The 18,595-nt window shown below is 42.4% G+C and overlaps 1 protein-coding gene across 1 annotated transcript in view; it reads left to right on the top strand.

The window, feature by feature from the left end:
* Window positions 1–18,595, top strand: part of LOC124857633 (collectin-12-like) — a 62,173-nt gene that overhangs the window by 33,983 nt on the left and 9,595 nt on the right. The window contains exon 3 of the mRNA XM_047348953.1: window positions 8,273–8,395. Within this exon, the coding sequence (XP_047204909.1) occupies window positions 8,273–8,395 (123 nt within the window). The remainder of the gene's footprint in view (window positions 1–8,272; window positions 8,396–18,595) is intronic.

The raw sequence follows: 18,595 nt of genomic DNA, 5'->3' as shown, positions 1-18,595 counted from the left end.
AGAACTGGGCTTTCTTCAAGTGGAAACTACTTTATAAACTGAAAGATTAAGACTGGAATTGAAATGGACTCTCAAAATGTCTTTCTACACCACCACCACTTCAACTTCCCTTTTGTCAGCCGGGACAGGGAAGCTGGTCATTGTTGATAGTAAATTGGATCAAGCTAAACTCAGGACAATCCTTGAAGAAAACCTGACAGAGACTGCAAAACACTGGGGGCCAGGATCCTAAACCTACAGTCAGATGCTTTAGATCAAAGCATTTTCATCTTTTATCAGATTACTGAGATAGATGTGCCAATGCAGATTGCTAGCTAGACCCAAAAAGAGTAAAGAACTGGCGGTGGGTAAGAAGAAGCACATAGTTTGCCCTAGTAACACTAGAAAGTGGATTTGTAAAGGAATCAGTGTTACACAAACACCGGAGACATGCAGGATGACAGAAGGAAAAGAGAGACATCACTTATGGCAGTTGAGGTGCAGGCTAATGATCAGAGGGTATCCGAGCTTGTGACATAAAAGGAACAATGTCTGAGTCGAGAACAGGTGGAAGGATCTTCCTTTTAAAGCCAGTGCTCGATTGTCAACTGACCACTACCTGACATGTCTTAGAATGTCATAGAGTGAAATCTAATTGGAAACCTGTGACAAAGCTTGAAACAGATGTCAACAGGTGCTCTCTGACCTACCTTGAGCTTTTTTGCAATAAGAAATGGTAAACAATTTCAGTGTTAATATGTACAAATGTGGTAAAGGCATATCCCAAAAGACCTGTAGATATACAGTACAGACCAAAAGTGTGGACACACCTTCTCATTCAAAGAGTTGTCTTTATTTTCATGACTATGAATAATGTAGCTTCACACTGAAGGCATCAAAACTATGAATTAACACATGTGGAATATTATACGGAACAAAAAAGTGTGAAACAACTGACAATATGTCTTATTTTCTAGGTTGTTCAAAGTAGCCACCTTTTGCTTTGATTACTGCTACACACACTCTTGGCATTCTGTTGATGAGCTTCAAGAAGTAGTCACCTGAAATGGTTTTCACTTCACAGGTGTGCCCTGTCAGGTTTAATAAGTGGGATTTCAAGCCTTATAAATGGGGTTGGGACCATCAGTTCTGTTGTGCAGGAGGTGGATACAGTACACAGCTGATAGTCCTACTGAATAGACTGTTAGAATTTGTATTATGGCAAGACAAATGCAGCTAAGTAAAGAAAAACGAGTGGCCATCATTACTTTAAGAAATGAAGGTCAGTCAGTCCGAACAATTGGGAAAACTTTGAAAGTGTCCCCAAGTGCAGTTGCAAAAACCATCAAGCGCTACAAAGAAACTGGCTCACATCAGGACCGCCCCAGGAAAGGAAGACCAAGAGTCACCTCTGATGCAGACAATAAGTTTATCTGAGTCACCAGCCTCAGAAATCGCAGGTTAACAGCAGCTCAGATTAGATAACAGGTCAATGCCAAACAGAGTTCCAGCAGCAGACACATCTCTAGAACAACTGTTAAGAGGAGACTGTGTGAATCAGGCCTTCATGGTAAAATAGCTGCTAGGAAACCACTGCTGAGGACAGGCAACAAGCAGAAGAGACATGTTTGGGCTAAAGAACACAAGGAATGGACATTAGACCAGTGGAAATCTGTGCTTTGGTCTGATGAGTCCAAGTTTGAGCTCTTTGGCTCCAACCACCGTGTCTTTGAGTGGCACAGAAGAGGTGAACGGATGGACTCTACATGCCTGGTTCCCACCGTGAAGCATGGAGGAGGTGTGATGGTGTGGCGGTGCTTTGCTGGTGACACTGTTGGGGATTTATTCAAAATAGAAGGCATTCTGAACCAGCATGGTTACCACAGCATATTGCAGCGGCATGCTATTCCATCCGGTTTGCGTTTAGTTGGACCATCATTTATTTTTCAACAGGACAATGACCCCAAACACACCTCCAGGCTGTGTAAGGGCTATTTGACCAAGGAGAGTGATGGGGTGCTGCACCAGATGACCTGGCATACACAGTCACCAGACCTGAACCCAATCGAGATGGTTTGGGGTGAGCTGGACCGCAGAGTAAAGGCAAAAGGGCCAAGAAGTGCTAAGCATCTCTGGGAACTCCTTCAAGTCTGTTGGACCATTTGAACCATTGGATGCACATGGTCCTCAAGAATGGTTCGGTAGTCCTTGGCAGTGACGCGCCCATCTAGCACAAGTATTGGGCCAAGGGAATGCCATGATATGGCAGCCCTAACCATCACTGATCCACCCCCATGTTTCACTCTGGGCATGCAACAGTCTGGGTGGTACGCTTCTTTGGGGCTTCTCCACACCATAACTCTCCCGGATGTGGGGAAAACAGTAAAGGTGGACTCATCAGAGAACAATACATGTTTCACATTGTCCACAGCCCAAGATTTGCGCTCCTTGCACCATTGAAACCGACGTTTGGCATTGGCATGAGTGACCAAAGGTTTGGATATAGCAGCCCGGCCGTGTATATTGACCCTGTGGAGCTCCCGATGGACAGTTCTGGTGGAAACAGGAGAGTTGAGGTGCACATTTAATTCTGCCGTGATTTGGGCAGCCGTGGTTTTATGTTTTTTGGATACAATCCAGGTTAGCACCCGAACATCCCTTTCAGACAGCTTCCTCTTGCGTCCACAGTTAATCCTGTTGGATGTGGTTCGTCCTTCTTGGTGGTATGCTGACATTACCCTGGAGACCGTGGCTCTTGATACATCACAAAGACTTGCTGTCTTGGTCACAGATGCGCCAGCAAGACGTGCACCAACAATTTGTCCTCTTTTGAACTCTGGTATGTCACCCATAATGTTGTGTGCATTTCAATATTTTGAGCAAAACTGTGCTCTTACCCTGCTAATTGAACCTTCACACTCTGCTCTTACTGGTGCAATGTGCAATCAATGAAGACTGGCTACGAGGCTGGTCCAATTTAGCCATGAAACCTCCCACACTAAAATGACAGGTGTTTCAGTTTCATTGTCCAACCCCTGTATTATTTGTTGCATTTAATGGTACATTAATTCATTTGTTAAACAAGTTATTGGGAGAGTAATTAATTTAAAACATTACTTATGTATTTGTGAATTTATCCTTAATTATTGCAGGACTGGTCCTCGCTAGGGTTGTTTTTGAACACCTCATAAATTTCCTCTATTCCAAGGGTGACAGTTTTGGTTATACGGTAGGCACAGCTGGCTGTTCCAGCAACACAATGATCCAAAACACACAACAGAACTGATTTTAGAAAGGATAAATCAGGTTAATGTTAAGCTTGTGGACTGGCCCCTGATGTTTTGTCAAAAATGTGTAAACTGTTTACAAGCCTGTTTTTTTTGGGTAAACCAACTAATTTAGCTGGGTTCTTCCATTTCACATCAGAAAACTGCTGAAACATTCATCCACAATCATACCAGAAGCTTGCTGATGGCTAACATGTTATGAATATATTTTAGCCCATATGTGTAGTTCCAAACTTGTGTGGATTAGAGAAAATATACAGTAAACTGAAACATGTATACATTGATCTTGTTTTTAAACATATCACCTTATGGTTCAAATCTGTCTTTACAAGTCCATAATTCCAATGCTATTCATGCCCACAATTAGTGGCATAACCTGACTGGATCACAGATTTAAACAGAAAATGAAAATGAAATGGATCTATGGAAATTTACAAATCATCTTTCATGGCTTCTTTCAAATGCAGCTCAGAAATGATGCCAAAGATTAATGTTTCTTCACATTTTAGCTTAAAGTTCTATATAGTCATACATCCATCAGTTCTCCATCCCTCTGGTTACCTTCAGTCCGGTCATAAACTCTTCTTCCACTGCTGCAGTTTGTGTTGAACTGCTCTTTCTTTTTGGTGCCAGGTGTAATTTTCTTTACTACTCTCTTAGTAGATTTGCTCTCTGCTTTCTGGGAAGTGTTTAGCAAGGCTGAAGGCCAAATCACAGTTTCTGTGATCTAAGCAACACAGAGCTTTGTGTTCTCCTTGGTTTCTATAGAGTTCCTGACGCTGTTTATTGTAAATAAACACAGAATTCAAATGTGAGAGGCTCATGTATCACTGTGACCTCATGAACTTTGGTTTGGCATTTCAGATGGTTGATGTTTGGGTAGGCCTTTGTTTTAGGAAATTAGGCTAGTGAATGACACTGTCTTGAAGATACTTTACAAAGTGTTTTTGTATAGTTTTGCCTTAACAGATTTAACAAACACTATCAGCCTGTTTACTCTGACACAGCAACTTTGGACAGAAGCGCTTTGATTTCTGTGAGATGATGAACTGATATGCACGCTTCTTTGTGAAGTAACTGCTTAAACATGTCGGCAGTTATGAATGATTAAGAAATGCATTTTTTTGTGGCTGTATTCCCAGAGTCCACTTTTCTGCTTGCAGTCAAACTTTCTGCTGAGTAACTCACCTCACACCTACATCTACAGCAGATATTTCTATAGGAGAGCCTTAAGTACATAAAAACCTGCCCTCGCTTTTATAAACTGTTTCTAATGTAATTGGCAAGTAATTTTAACGAGTTGATTTACAGTGAGGCAAACTGGCCAAAAGTGAAATCATTGCTTTTCAGTCATTCAATATATATATATATATATATATGTTTTCGTTTGGAATGTGGGAGGGGTTTTGTTCACAATATGGACACAGAAAAGAAATGCAAAAAACAGGGATGGAAAAAAAAAGAATGTGTAGTATGGCAATATTTTTTCATTAAGAAGCATTTGATTAAAATATAAAAACTAAAATAAATTAGTGTAGTGTAGTTACTGATACCCTCCTTGAACCGCCACCTTAACATGGTGGAGGTGTTTGAGTGCTCGAATGATCCTAGAGGCTATGTTGTCTGGGGCTTAAATACCCCTGGTAGGGTCTCTCATGGCAAACAGGCTCTGGGTGACGGGTCAGACAAAGAGCGGTTCAAGACGAAAACAAAATTGACGATCGGATCTCTGGATGCTTGGGCCTGCTCTAGGGACATGGAATGTCCCCTCGCTTGGGGGGAAGGAGCCTGAGCTTGTGCTGGAGGTCGAGGGATATCGACTAGAAATAGTCGGACTCACCTCCACGCACAGTGTGGGACCTGGAACCCAGCTCCTCAAAAGAGGGTGGACTCTCTTCTACTCTGGAGTGGCCCACAGGGAGAGGCTGCAAGCTTGTACACTTGTTGCCCCCCAGCTCAGCCGTCTCGTTTTGGGGTTTACCCCAGTGGATGATAGGGTCGCATCCCTGTGCCTTCGGGTCGGGGACAGGTCTCTGACTGTCTTTTCGGCCTACGGGCTGAGCGGTAGTGTGGAGTACAAGGCCTTCTTGGTGTCCCTGTCGGAGGTGCTGCATAATGCAACTCCCGGGGAAGCCGTTATTCTGCTGGGGGACTTCAATGCCCACGTGGGAAATGACAGTGGCACTTGGGGAGGCGTGATTGGGAGGAATGGCCTCCCCGATCTGAATCCGAGTGGTGTTTCATTATTGGACTTCTGTGCTATTCACTCCATAATGAACACCATGTTCAAGCATAAGGGTGTTCATCAGTGCACTTGGCACCAGGACACCCCAGGCAGGATGTCGATGATCAACTTTGTTGTCATGTCTTCAGACCTTCGCCCACATGTTTTGGACACTCGGGTGAAGAGAGGGGCTGAGCTGTCCACTGATCACCACCTGGTGGTGAGTTGGATCCACTGGAAGAGGAGAAAGCCAGACAGACTTGGCAAGCCCAAGCTTATAGCAAGGGTCTGCTGGGAACGTCTGGCGGAACCCTTGGCCAGGGATGTATTTAACTCCCACCTCCAGGAGAGCTTTGACCAGATTCCGGGGGAGGTTGCAGATATGGAGTCCGAGTGGACAACTGTCTGTTGTCGATGCTATCACCCGTAGCTGTGGCTGTAAGGTCTGCGGTGCCTGTCGATCCCCGAACCCCATGGTGGACACCTGCAGTAAGGGATGTTTGGAGGGGAGTTCCTGCCTCAAGTGGAGGAGTTCAAGTATCTTGGGGTCTTGTTCACGAGTGAGGGGAGAATGGAGCAGGAGATCGACAAACGGATTGGTGCGGCTGCCACAGTAATGGGGACGCTGTGCCGGTCCGTTGTGGTGAAAAGAGAGCTGAGCCGAAAAGCCAAGCTCTCGATTGACCGGTCGGTCTACATTCCTACCCTCACCTATGGCCATGAACTTTGGGTCATGACCAAAAGAACGAGATCCCTGATACAAGCGGCTAAAATAAGCTTCCTTCTTAGGGTGGCTGGGCACTCCCTTAGAGATAGGGTGAGGAGCTTGGCCATCTGGAAGGAGCTCGGATTAGAGCCACTGCTCCTCCACTTTGAGAGGAGCCAGTTGAGGTGGCTCGGGCCTCTATACCGGATGCCTCCTGGAGGCCTCCCTCAGGATGTGTTCCAGGCCCGTCCCACCGGGAAGAGGCCCAGGGGACGGCCCAGGAAACGCTGGAGGGACTATGTCTCTCAGCTGGCTTAGGAATGCCTCGGGCTCCCCCCAGAGGAGCTGGAAGAGGTGTCTGGGGAGAGGGAAGTCTGGGTGTCTACTTAGTCTGCTGCCCCCAAGACCCGGGTCCCGGATGAAGCGGAAGACGACAAGTACGAGTAACAAGTAGGTACCAACATGTTCCTGTTTTTGTTGTTTATCATCTAACCAGCCATAGAACTTTTTAAATTGGAGGCCGACTGATGTGAGTTCTTCCATGACCAATACCTGTACCAATATTCAAAAATCTAGTAGCCATTATTTAACAGCTTATATGTAAAGAGGTGCCAATTGAGCTCTGTAATGTTTTCACTTGCTGTTACCAATGAACGTTGCTTCAGTTCATTGAGGTTTGTTCAACATTATTGTATGCACAGCTCTCTTACAGTCCCACCACAGCATTTCAGATGATTTGATGTGTTTGGGTTCATTGTTCTGTGGTTGCTGATGCCTGTAGAGTCTGAGATGTAGCTCTCAAATTATTGTAAATTTTCCCTGATTAAGCATGGCCTTTATATTTTTGCTTAGTTTTTGCTTAATATAATATAACAATTTATAATCTGTTTGCTACGTTTGCACTCTTGATGTTAAATTTATTAGACTTTCATTTTATAACCTGGTAAAGACCAGCTCAAGTTCTTAATAAATTTCTTGACCTGAAAGCAACTGCACATTGTTCATCAATGTCTGTGACTGTATATACAATTCAGTTAACAGAAGAAAATTATTAGTTTAACATTAGACAGTACTCTGCTGTTTGTTCAAAGGAAGAATAAAATAAATGCCTATTATATTTGTCATGTTTGAAGATTTATGGTGAAAAAAAGCTGTCTCTGTGTCTCCAAGGTCCAACCCCCACCTTTTCACCTTAGACCGTTACTTCCTGGCTGAAAGGGGTGCTTAACTGAGTCCTAACTCTCAGTAACCATTAAGAGTCCCTTTATACCTATAAGAACAAGCTCTGCTATTAACTTTGGCATCTAAACTCCCAGTGGGATGTGGCAAAGCCAATCCGTGCTGCAAGTGTAATCTATTTAAGCGTGACCTCAGCACTCTTAAATAGATGTGTGTTGGCACTAATTGGCTCGTGCAGTTTGTTTGATGGCTAACCTAGTCAGTTTCTGACTGTTTAAAAATATTGAATGACAATAATATCTTTATGCTACATCTAGGAATTGGCAGGTAGTGCTATTCCAGGTGCATGAAAGCCAGAACCCTCAACCCCAAGCCACCACCCACCCCTGACATTCATACACACACCGCCCTCCCAACCCTTCCACTCACACAGACGCACACTTCCTGAATTGAAAATGAAATACAGCTGTGTTCCCGGCAGCAGTGTGGATCTTGCCACTCATCTGTTATGAAAAACATCCTCAAAAAGGAATACTCCACTAGGGTCTTGGCTTGACCATGATGCTGCAAGAAGGAGAAGGGCAAGAGTTTGTGCTGAAAAAAAGTACAGTAACTTTAAGGAGAGTTTGCTGAGTGAAAAGAGAGTTCAGGGAAACAAGCATGTTACTGAGTGTAAACAAGACAGTGGGGGGAGTGTTTTTTGTCCCCTTCCCCTTCACCACCTAGCCCCAGAGGGAACTGTTGCTCTCTGTAATGTAGACCCCAGGGTTGTTTATCCAGATGTGGTACTTCCAGATCCCATACTGACCTTCAAACTCTAACAAAATGTGCATGTTAAACATTTCTGCTCCAGTATAAAACACAATAAATCAAGTGGTATTCACTGTTCTCACCCAGGGATCCAGGAGGGCACCCAATGCACAAAGTGTAAGAATGAATGGGCGCTGAAGACCTCCATAGCTCTGCTCTATGTGTTGTGCACCCTCCTTACCATTGCTGTTGCTGCTCTTGGATATAAAGGTGAGACTGAGCTTTCTCTATATAATTTTTGTTATTGTTTTGAGCCTTGTATCTTATGAAAATTACATTCTTTTTCATGCATCACACAATGGACTCTGGAGACAATGGAGAAAAACGTATCGATACCAAAGTCTCGAGTTATGAGTTCCTAAGGTGAAGATTTGTGTCCAATTATATGATTATGTATGCTTTTACCATAGATTTAATCAAATTTTTAATTAGTGATTTTCACATTCAATCATTTACTTTGTATTTTATAAATTGTTCAAAATTGTATATAATTCTAAATATATTGGTTGATTTATTTTGGTATATAATATACGTATTTAAGAATTTTTTTAAATCGATATATATGAAAATATTATTTATTGACTTACTGAAATATTGTGGCTTTGGCCATTGACAGCATTGATATTTTGATGACCATTTCTTCTAACAACTGTTTCATCTGGATGCAGTGGTTTTATAAAACCTAGCAACAGTGAATGGAAGCAGATGAAAGTCCCATTTTATTACATATAATTAGCCAGTGTTTTACTCATGAGGGTTTAACTGTACTACAATGACATAGTTGTCAAGAATGTAATTCTGAGAGCACCATCTATTTAACCACTTAACCTTTAAGCTCATGTACAGTTTTAGAAGACTGATAGATAACTTGTTGCTTATTTGGCTCAGACACTGAATAAAAAAATGTGGCAGCTAACTATTACGGGTAGCAGGAAGAAACATCTGGAGAGAGTTGCTATTGATTTATTTTATAAATTGGTCAATGGACATTAGGCGATGGACACTACACTCCAAAAGTTTAGAACCAAGATCAAAATGTCAAGGAGTGGGTTTGGTTCAGACCAGCTTGCAGGGAGATACTCGGGAGCCAGAAGGTAAGGTTTTGATCCATAATTTATTAGAAAGGCTTGAACAGGGCAGGATACTCTGCCAGGAGTTCAGGAAGCAGTTAACAAGATATACAGAACTCACAAGAACTGAACAAGAACTAGGCTGACGGGGATTCTAGGAATAATGCAGGAGCATGACAGGTGAATAGCAGGTATCTATCAGAACGAGGCGATGGGGAACAAATGAAACTGGTAAGCTTATATACAGGGAAGGTGAATGATGAAACAATGGGAACGAGAGGAGTAGTTAATCAGATGAATGCTTACAGGTGTGCTGGGCAGGTGAAGGGAACTAAGGTAATGGAGTTGCTATGGTGACTGGAGCTAGGAAACGCAGAGACAGGAGGGGAACCTAACACTAAACTAAACTGGGAGGAACAGGGAAAAGAAACCTAAAAATAAGCTGACGTAAAAAGTAACTCTAGCAAGAACTAAATCTAATGATGTGGAAGGGACTACTAATAGGGAGCAGGAGAGAGAACAAAAACTTACATCAGGATGACAGAAGGAATAAACAAACATAACTACTAAACTCAAAGAAATAGAAACACCTAACTGAAAATGTAAACAAATACAAAACCAAAACAAAGTCCAAAATGGCAGATGCTGACACCAGACTGTTTTAAAAAGATACCTTTCAACAAAATAAACATGATTTTTAGGGCTGAAACAATTAATCTAATTAATAGATTATTGAAAGAACTGTCAACTAAATCAGTAATTGAATAATCCTTAACTGAAGTATATAGACTTTAAAACATGCCTGCTGAAAGAACAACCCACTCAGAGCAGTAATTAAGCCAAAGACGTACAAAAAATATATACATTTTGCATTTAAGATTAAAAATCCTCTTTGTCTCTAAATATGCTTTATCCAGAACTCCTCAAGAGGCATAGCTTTAGCTTCACCTGGTTTAAATTTTCTAAAAAAATCTTCTCCTCTTTCGGTAACATTTATTCAACGTGTGTCTGGTAGCTCCAATAAATAACTAAAGAAAAGCATTATTAACAAAAGACCTGAAGTTGCCTCCAAATGAAAAGTATTGACCTGGCTTCCATCCATTTGTAAATGCAACACAACATAACATAAAGCGACCCTAGCAGGAGCGGTAGACCTTATAGGCTAGAACAGCTACTCTTTTGATTTGTTTTTAACTTTTGGACTGAAGCTGTGACTCTTGCAACTCTTCTCAACTATAAAACTGAGCCCTTTTTATATTTTATTAACATTTAGTTTCCAATGGTCAGGTAAAACCAATGTAAGCCAATAGCTAGGCTAATTAAGAAAAATAGTGCATAGTGAAAGTTATGTGTGATCATAGAAACTTGAGGGTGCATCCAGACATTTGGCTTCCATTGGCCTTGCTTCCAAGCTTTTGACTTGTACTGTATGTGCATATCATACAATGTTTTACTCATGAGCATTTTTGCACGTCTACTATTTTGGGACTTTTCCACAGTGGCTCCGTTCATGGAGCCTACAGGCCACCAACAGGGTAATTGTAATGTAAAATAAAACAGACAGCTTAAATTACAGCAAGGAAAAACATTAAAAGGTTATTAAAATGACCTGTTTTTTTATTAAGATGTAGATCTTTCTAGATTTCCTGGGGGTGGTTTATGTAACTCTGTCTCCATCCTAGCTGACTTATAAAATCAACCTGTGGGATTCAGGGTAGTAATGAAGCAAGTGGCTGGTGATTTTCCCAGCTAATAAAGCAAACCAGCATAAAATAGCTAGAATAGAGCAGGGAATCAGGTCTTCCAGGCTCACACTCTCAGTAAGAAACAGCATGCTTACATCTGTTACGGAGGTCTCTAAATTCCAGCTAAAGTTGTGGTCAAACTGTATCGAAACAAAGCAGGGACACGGACACAGTTTGTGTCGGTCAGTGATGGATAAAACAGAGAAAAGAGAGAAAAGATAAAAGAGAGAAGCACACAAGTGCATAGAAGGGTCTGCGTCTTGCCAACTTAACCATCTGGAGGTTGGAGTGTATTTGAACTGTGGTTCCCTTGACGGAGCAGCGCTTCAGGTTGAGTAAAAACACAATTTTAGTGAGTTCTGCTTGAGCTCCACTCAGTTCGCCCGCTGCCCATATGGCAAAAATTAGGCCTGCATGACAACATGCAGCTTGGAACAAGAAAGACTGACTTTACTCAAAATGTAGGGGACTGTCATTGTACAGGCAGTAAATGCACAGAGATAGCCCGTAAAACATGTTAAGTTCATTCCATTTACACCAATTGAAATAATGAGGGAACATATGGGAATGTTTAACACAACTACAGCAGGGACATTAGGAGTTCAAGTTCGGAAAAAGACTAAAAAACTGACTTCTGAACTGGAAAAAAAACAGAACAAGGAAGTTCAGCCCAACAAAGCCTTTAAGAGGTTCTCCAGAGGTGTGTGCTTGGAGGGGGGTGATGGAAAACTACTGGGAGAAGGTTGTGGGGTGGAGACAAAGGAGCTGAATAAAAAAAAATGAAAGAAGACAGACAGTCACTTAAAGCTGAAATTTAAAGGGCCTGTTCACCCAAATTACAAGAATTCAATTAGTTTTTGTGGTTTGTAGCAAAAGGAATTGGTTTGATTGAAGTGTGGAGGTCTGGGATTTTTTTGTCACCGCAAAAATGCAGAAAGAGGGATCCAAGTTTGTTTGCAGGGATTTTAACCCAATTTTACTTCTAGTTCTTAGAAAACTTGGACAGGAAGACAAATTTAAAGTAATGCAGACCATTAGGAAATGTGCTACTGTGAATTGGTGTTTTCTGTTTTCACTTTTTTCACACATTGAATGTTTTAGATCATCATAAAAAAACTTTAATATCAGACAAAGAAATCCTTAGTAAATACAAAAGCATTTTAATTAGTATTTAATTTATTAAAGAAAAAGCTATCCAAACCAACCTGGGCCAATGCAAATATAAGTACCCCTTTATTAAAATATGAATAACTGTTATTAAAGTACATTTTGTTTTGGTTCAAAAGCAGTTTTAATAAGTATTTAATTTATAAGGAAAAGCTATCCAAACCAACCTATGTGGAAATATAATTACCCCTTTATTAAAACATGAATAACTGTTATTAAAGTAACTTTTTTGTTTCAATTTCATTAGCCACACTGATGATTGATTACTGACTAACTTGTAGAATCAAGACATACCTTAAATAGAACCTGTCTGACAACATGAAGTAGGCTAAAATATCACAAAAAGAAACACATCATGGCCAGTCTAATGAAATTCAGCAACAAATGAGAAACAGTAATTGACATTTGTCAGTCTGGAAAGGGTTGCCAAGTCATTTCCAATACCTTGGGACTTCAATGACCCACTGTCAGAGCACTCATCAACAAATGGACAGAAGATGGAGCAATGTTGAACCTTTCCAGGAGCGGCCAGCCTACTAACATTACTCCAAGAGCTCATCAAGAACTCATCCAGGGGGTCCCAAAAGAGCCTAGAACAATATCCAAAGCCCTGCAGGCCTCAATGGCCACAGCTGAGGTCAGTGTTTATGATTTAAGAATAAGAAAGAGACTAGGCAAAAACAGCATCCATGGGAGAGTTCTGATACCAAAAGCACTGCTGACCAAAAATAAAAAAACTATGTCTCACATTTTCTAAAAAATCTCTTGCTGATCTCTAAGACCTTTGGGAAAATATTTTTTGGACTTATGAGACTGAAGTGCAATGTTTTCGACGGTGTGGCTCTCATTACACATGTGGCAAAACTAACAGCATTTCAGGAAAAGAACACTTTACTCACAGTTAAACATAGTGGCAGAACTGTGATGGTCTGGGGCTTCTTTACTGCCTCAGGTTTTTAAGTGGCCTATTCAAAGTTTGGACTTCTAACTGAGATGTGGTGGCATGACAGGCTTTTTGTGCTCGAAAACACCCCAATGTGGCTGAATTAAAACAATTCAACAAAAAAGAGTGGGCCAAAGTTTCTCTACAGTGATGTTTAAGGGTGTATTCACACCTGCCCCTTTTGGTCCGCTTTAAATGGACCAGAGTCCGTTTTCTCCCTTGGTCCCGACCTTTTGTCCAGGTGTGAATACACTGACCCTGACCAAACAACCGGAGACCCACCTTTTGAGGTGGTCTCTATCCGCTTCCAAACAAATTCTGGTGAGGTTCGCTTCTGGTGTGAATAAGAACCGGCCTCGATCCAACCCAACTACAGGAAGCATACGCTTTTTTGGACTTAACAAGCAGCCATAGCAAATGTTGTGAATAGTGAATGCATTGAGATCATACCTGACCCTTGGTCTTTTGCTGAGCAACGCTGCCGCCAGCATGCTGTGGGTCAGGGCACGCAGAGCACGTCGTCTCCTTTAGCTTGCAGCACACATTCATTTAGTCTACTCATTTCTGTCCAATAGGAGCAACGATTGTCACGCATGTGGCTTTGTTTACACTATGGTTTACCTGCAAAAAGTACAATGTGAAAGTGAACCGCACCAAACAAAAATCAATTAAGTCCGCTTTTGGTCTGGACCGAACAAGTGGACCGAAGGACATTCCTGGTGTGAATACACCCTAAAACCCGTTGCCAGCCATGGCAGCAACAACATATTGCCATGACAAGCAGTTGTTAGGGTTAAGTGAAATTAATTTGTCACATCAGGCCAATTTGGTTTGAATATATATATATTTTATTCCATTTTAAATTCAATTCTAATTTAAAAGCTGCATTTTATATTTACTTGTGTTATCTTTGTCTGATGATAAAAGTTGTTAGATATTGTGAAGAACAGCAGATTGCATTGAGTTGTTAACTTGGCAACTGTCCCTTTTCCTGAGGGAGCATGTGGCAACAGTAGATAGGCACAACTCCCTTTTAACAGCAAGAAACCTCCAGCAAAAGACTGCTGCAAGTGGGGTTTGAGAGGACAGAAAAGAAGCAACAGAAAAACACAGAAGCACGGTTCTCATTGGGAAATAATAACTGAAAACACAGTTCTCAAAGACACCCCAAATAAAACACAAATAGATTTTTATAGGAAAATATGTCATTTTATAAAACCAGTAGGCTTGACTCTCTTTTTGTTGCATCTGTTTCAAACCTATGTCACTCAGAGACTGTCATCTACTGCAGGGAAGATATTGACTGCTCAGAAATAAACCACATAAACCCAGTACAAAATACTAAACAATCCTGTTTATATTCTGAGACATTTTTTTATTTGCACAATGACATGCTTGAGTTATTACTATAACCTTTGAAGCTAACTCTGATCATTATTTTAGGACCCTTTGTTTATATCTAACTGTAACAATAATGCCAATAGCAGAGTGACAAGTGTTGAAGTGACCAAATCCAGAAAAGAGTGAAGTTTTGTTCTGTGGGGCCATATTCTTACTGTTGCTCATGATTGGACTGTGGTAAATTACAAGTCAAACAATTCAGATGGTTTAGTTGACATAATTTCTACTGCAGGTTAACTACTGCGGGTAATATTTGATGAATCTGTCGACAACATGGGCAAACATTTCATGCATTGACGTTAACTTACTGGGTATACAAATATGCACCAATCAGGCATAACAGTGTGACTACTAAAGAAGACTAAAGAAGTTAATGCTGGTTCTGATAGAGAGGTGTCACAGTTTGTTGTCAGAATATAAAAGGCATTAATGTTTGTTCTTTACATGGCTGCATAGCTGCGCACCAGTCAGGGTGATCATAATATTATGTCTGATTGTTGATTATTGTACAATTCTGAGAAAAACAATTGAATAATTTACTCCTCATTTTTATTACAGATGTCTCAGGGTTAAAAAGTTGCATTTCCAGTAATGCCATGCTGCGTAGTGAGTCGTTACAATGGTATATTCCCCTAGATGATTCCTGTTTTTATTATTCTTGTAAGTCGAACAGATTTGGAGTCATAATTTTCAGACATGATTTACAACGTATGAAAAAGTATTATGACAGAATGTTCATGTCATACTTGGCCACAGTGAAGGCCACTAGTGAGACATACAGCTGCACACAGGAGGTCTCATTGTAATCAAAAGCTCACTTAACAGCAAACTCTTGGCAGCCTGATGAGAAAACTAATATGCATGGAGTTTCACTTTTACATCAAACAGAAAGGAGTCATAACATTTTCGGGAATAAAGTGCATCATCCTCCAATACATGAGCGATAATGCCGTTGACAATAATGGCCAAAAGTGTAGGAGGAAAATCAATTTTGTACATAAAGAACAAAGTTTTACCTGTATGATTTGAAACAAAATGAACATCATTATTGTATGAACAGTTAGTTCTCAGAACACATTTTAAGGACGTTTTCTAAAAGCTTAGTTTTGCTTGTTTGCTCTGCTGCTCAGGCTTTAAAAGCATCATGACATAAATACAGTGCATGTATGCCTTTGTTTGCTTTTTACGTTTTTACTAGTTTAGGAGAGATTTGACTATTCTTAACTCTAAAACTAAGCCCCTTTTCTTTTGTTAAGTATTGTATTAAACAATGGTCTGGAAACACCAATGTATACCTAAGGATAAATTGAGGGAAATGGTTCATATCAATTGAAGCAAAGGTGAAATCACAGATTTTCTGTCAGAGTTTGTTGTGTAATCTGGCTAGAAGTCATTCTTTTGTCAATTTTGACGTATGCTTGGACTCAATGTGATGCTGAAAAATGAAACGTAATTTTAATATTTTCTATCTAGAAAAAGGTCTGAAGGTTTAAATTAAAACTGACTGCTATTGGGAACCATTTATAACTTAGATAAAAACCGTATTTCCATATGATGAAAAGTAACCCCATATCATGTGGGCAATGTGTTCCTTTCCCAGTTTTGCTTCTTTGTGCCAAACATATCTTTTTGAACTATAGGTCAAACATTTGTTTTAATCAGACCAAAAAAAAAACAAAATTTTCCCACATGGTTTTGGAAGAGTTTTACCAGAGCTGGGTGTTTTCTTTAGAAGAAAGAAATTATATGGAGAATACAGGACATTGTTGTCACATGGAGAACAGTGCTGCTGGCCTCTTGGCATTGATATTTATATATAATTACCGTATACAGTATAAGGGTATAATTTTTGTACCCTTCTACTGACTGATATCTTTGTAAAACATGATAATTTTGACCTTGTAAACTCTTTGCAAGCTATGGCTAAAGGATGCAAATAACAAGAACTGAATGCAGAAAATGATGGAATTTCAAAATGTACAATAAACCAAGGATTAGTTAAACTTTGTTTACACTTATCTAATCAGGCACTTAAATCTTTTTTAAAATCTTTTTACATTATTAGCGTGTTGGGGTTTACCCCAGTGGATGAGAGGGTCGTATCCTTGCGCCTTCGGGTTGGGGAGAGGTCTCTGACTATCATTTCAGCCTACGGGCCAAGTGGTAGTGCAGAGTACCCGGCCTTCTTGGCATCCCTGTCGGGGGTGCTGGATAGTGCCCCTCCCGGAGACTCCATTATTCTGCTGGGGACTTCAACGCCCACATGGGGAACAACAGTGACACCTGGAGAGGCTTGATCGGGAGGAATGGCCTATCCGATCTGAATCCGAGTGGTGTTTTGTTATTGGACTTCTGTGCTAGTCACGGATTGTCCATAACGAACACCATGTTCAAACATAAGGGTGTCCATCAGTGCACTTGGCATCAGGACACCCTAGGCAGGAGGTCGATGATCGACTTTGTTGTCGTATCATCAGACCTTCGGCCGCATGTTTTGGACACTCGGGTGAAGAGAGGGGCTGAGCTGCTGAGCTGTCCACTGATCACCACCTGGTGGTGAGTTGGATCCGCTGGAGGAGGAGAAAGCCGGACAGACTTGGCAGGCCCAAGCGCATAGTGAGGGTCTGCTGGGAACACCTGGCGGAGCCCTCGGCCAGGGATGTATTCAACTCCCACCTCCGGGAGAGCTTCGACCAGATCCCGGGGGATGTTGGAGACATAGAGTCCGAGTGGACCATGTTCTCCGCATCTATTGTCGATGCTGCTGCCCGTAGCTGCGGCCGTGGGGTCTGCGGTGCCTGTCGCAGCGGCGGTCCCAGAACCCGGTGGTGTACACTGGCAGTGGGGGATGCTGTCAAGCTGGGGAAGGAGTCCTGTCGGCTGTGGTTGGCTTGTGGGACTCCTGAGGCGGCTGACGGGTACCGTGAGGCCAAGTGTGCTGAGGCCCGGGCTGTGGCAGAGGCAAAAACTGGGGCCTGGGAGGAGTTCGGTGAGGCCATGGAGAAGGACTACTGGTTGGCCTCGAAGCGATTCTGGCAAACCGTCCGGCGCCTCAGGAAGGGGAAGCAGTGCTTCGCCAACACTGTTTATAGTGGGGGTGAGAGACTGCTGACCTCGACTGAGGACATTATCGGGCGGTGGAAGGAGTACTTCGAGGATCTCCTCAATCCTGCCATCACGCATTCCGTGGTGGAAACATAGGCTGGGGACTCGAGGTTGGACTCTTTCATCACCCAGGCCTAAGTCACCGAGGTGGTTAAAAAGCTCCGCGGTGGCAAGGCTTCAGGGGTGGATGAGATCCGTCCTGAGTACCTCAAGTCTCTGGATGTTGTAGGGCTGTCATGGTTGACACGCCTCTTCAACATTGTGTGGCAGTCGGGGACAGTGCCTCTTGACTGGCAGACTGGGGGGGACCGGAGGGTGTGTTCCAACTACAGGGGATCACACTCCTCAGCCTCCCTGGTAAGGCCTACGCCAGGGTATTGGAGAGGAGAGTCCGACCGATAGTCGAACCTCGGCTTCAGGAGGAGCAGTGTGGTTTTCGTCCCGGCTGTGGAACACTGGACCAGCTCTATACCCTCTACAGGGTGCTCGAGGGTTCATGGGAGTTTGCCCAACCGGTTCACATGTGTTTTGTGGACCTGGAAAAGGCATTCGACTGTGTCCCTCATGATGCCCTGTGGGGGTGCTCCAGAAGTATGGAATCGGGGGCCTTTTATTAGAGGCCATCCGGTCCCTGTACGAGCAGAGCAGGAGTTTGGTCCGCATTGCCGGCACTAAGTCGGACCTGTTCCCGGTGCATGTTGGACTCCGGCAGGGCTGCCCTTTGTCACCGGTCCTGTTCATATCTTTTATGGACAGGATTTCTAGATGCAGCCAAGGGCCGGAAGGGGTCTGGTTTGGGGACCAGTGGATTTCGTCTCTTCTTTTTGCGGATGACGTGGTCCTGCTGGCGCCCTCTAGCCAAGACCTACAGCATGCGCTGTGGCGGTTCGCAGCCGAGTGTGAAGCGGCTGGGATGAGGATCATCTCCTCCAAGTCCGAGGCCATGGTACTCAACCGGAAAAGGGTGGCTTGTCCTCTT

This window comes from Girardinichthys multiradiatus, chromosome 21 (genome assembly GCF_021462225.1).
Source record: "Girardinichthys multiradiatus isolate DD_20200921_A chromosome 21, DD_fGirMul_XY1, whole genome shotgun sequence".
Taxonomy (NCBI): domain Eukaryota; kingdom Metazoa; phylum Chordata; class Actinopteri; order Cyprinodontiformes; family Goodeidae; genus Girardinichthys; species Girardinichthys multiradiatus.
The sequence above is the reverse complement of the archived record's forward strand: the minus strand, read 5'-3'. Positions and strand labels throughout refer to the sequence as shown.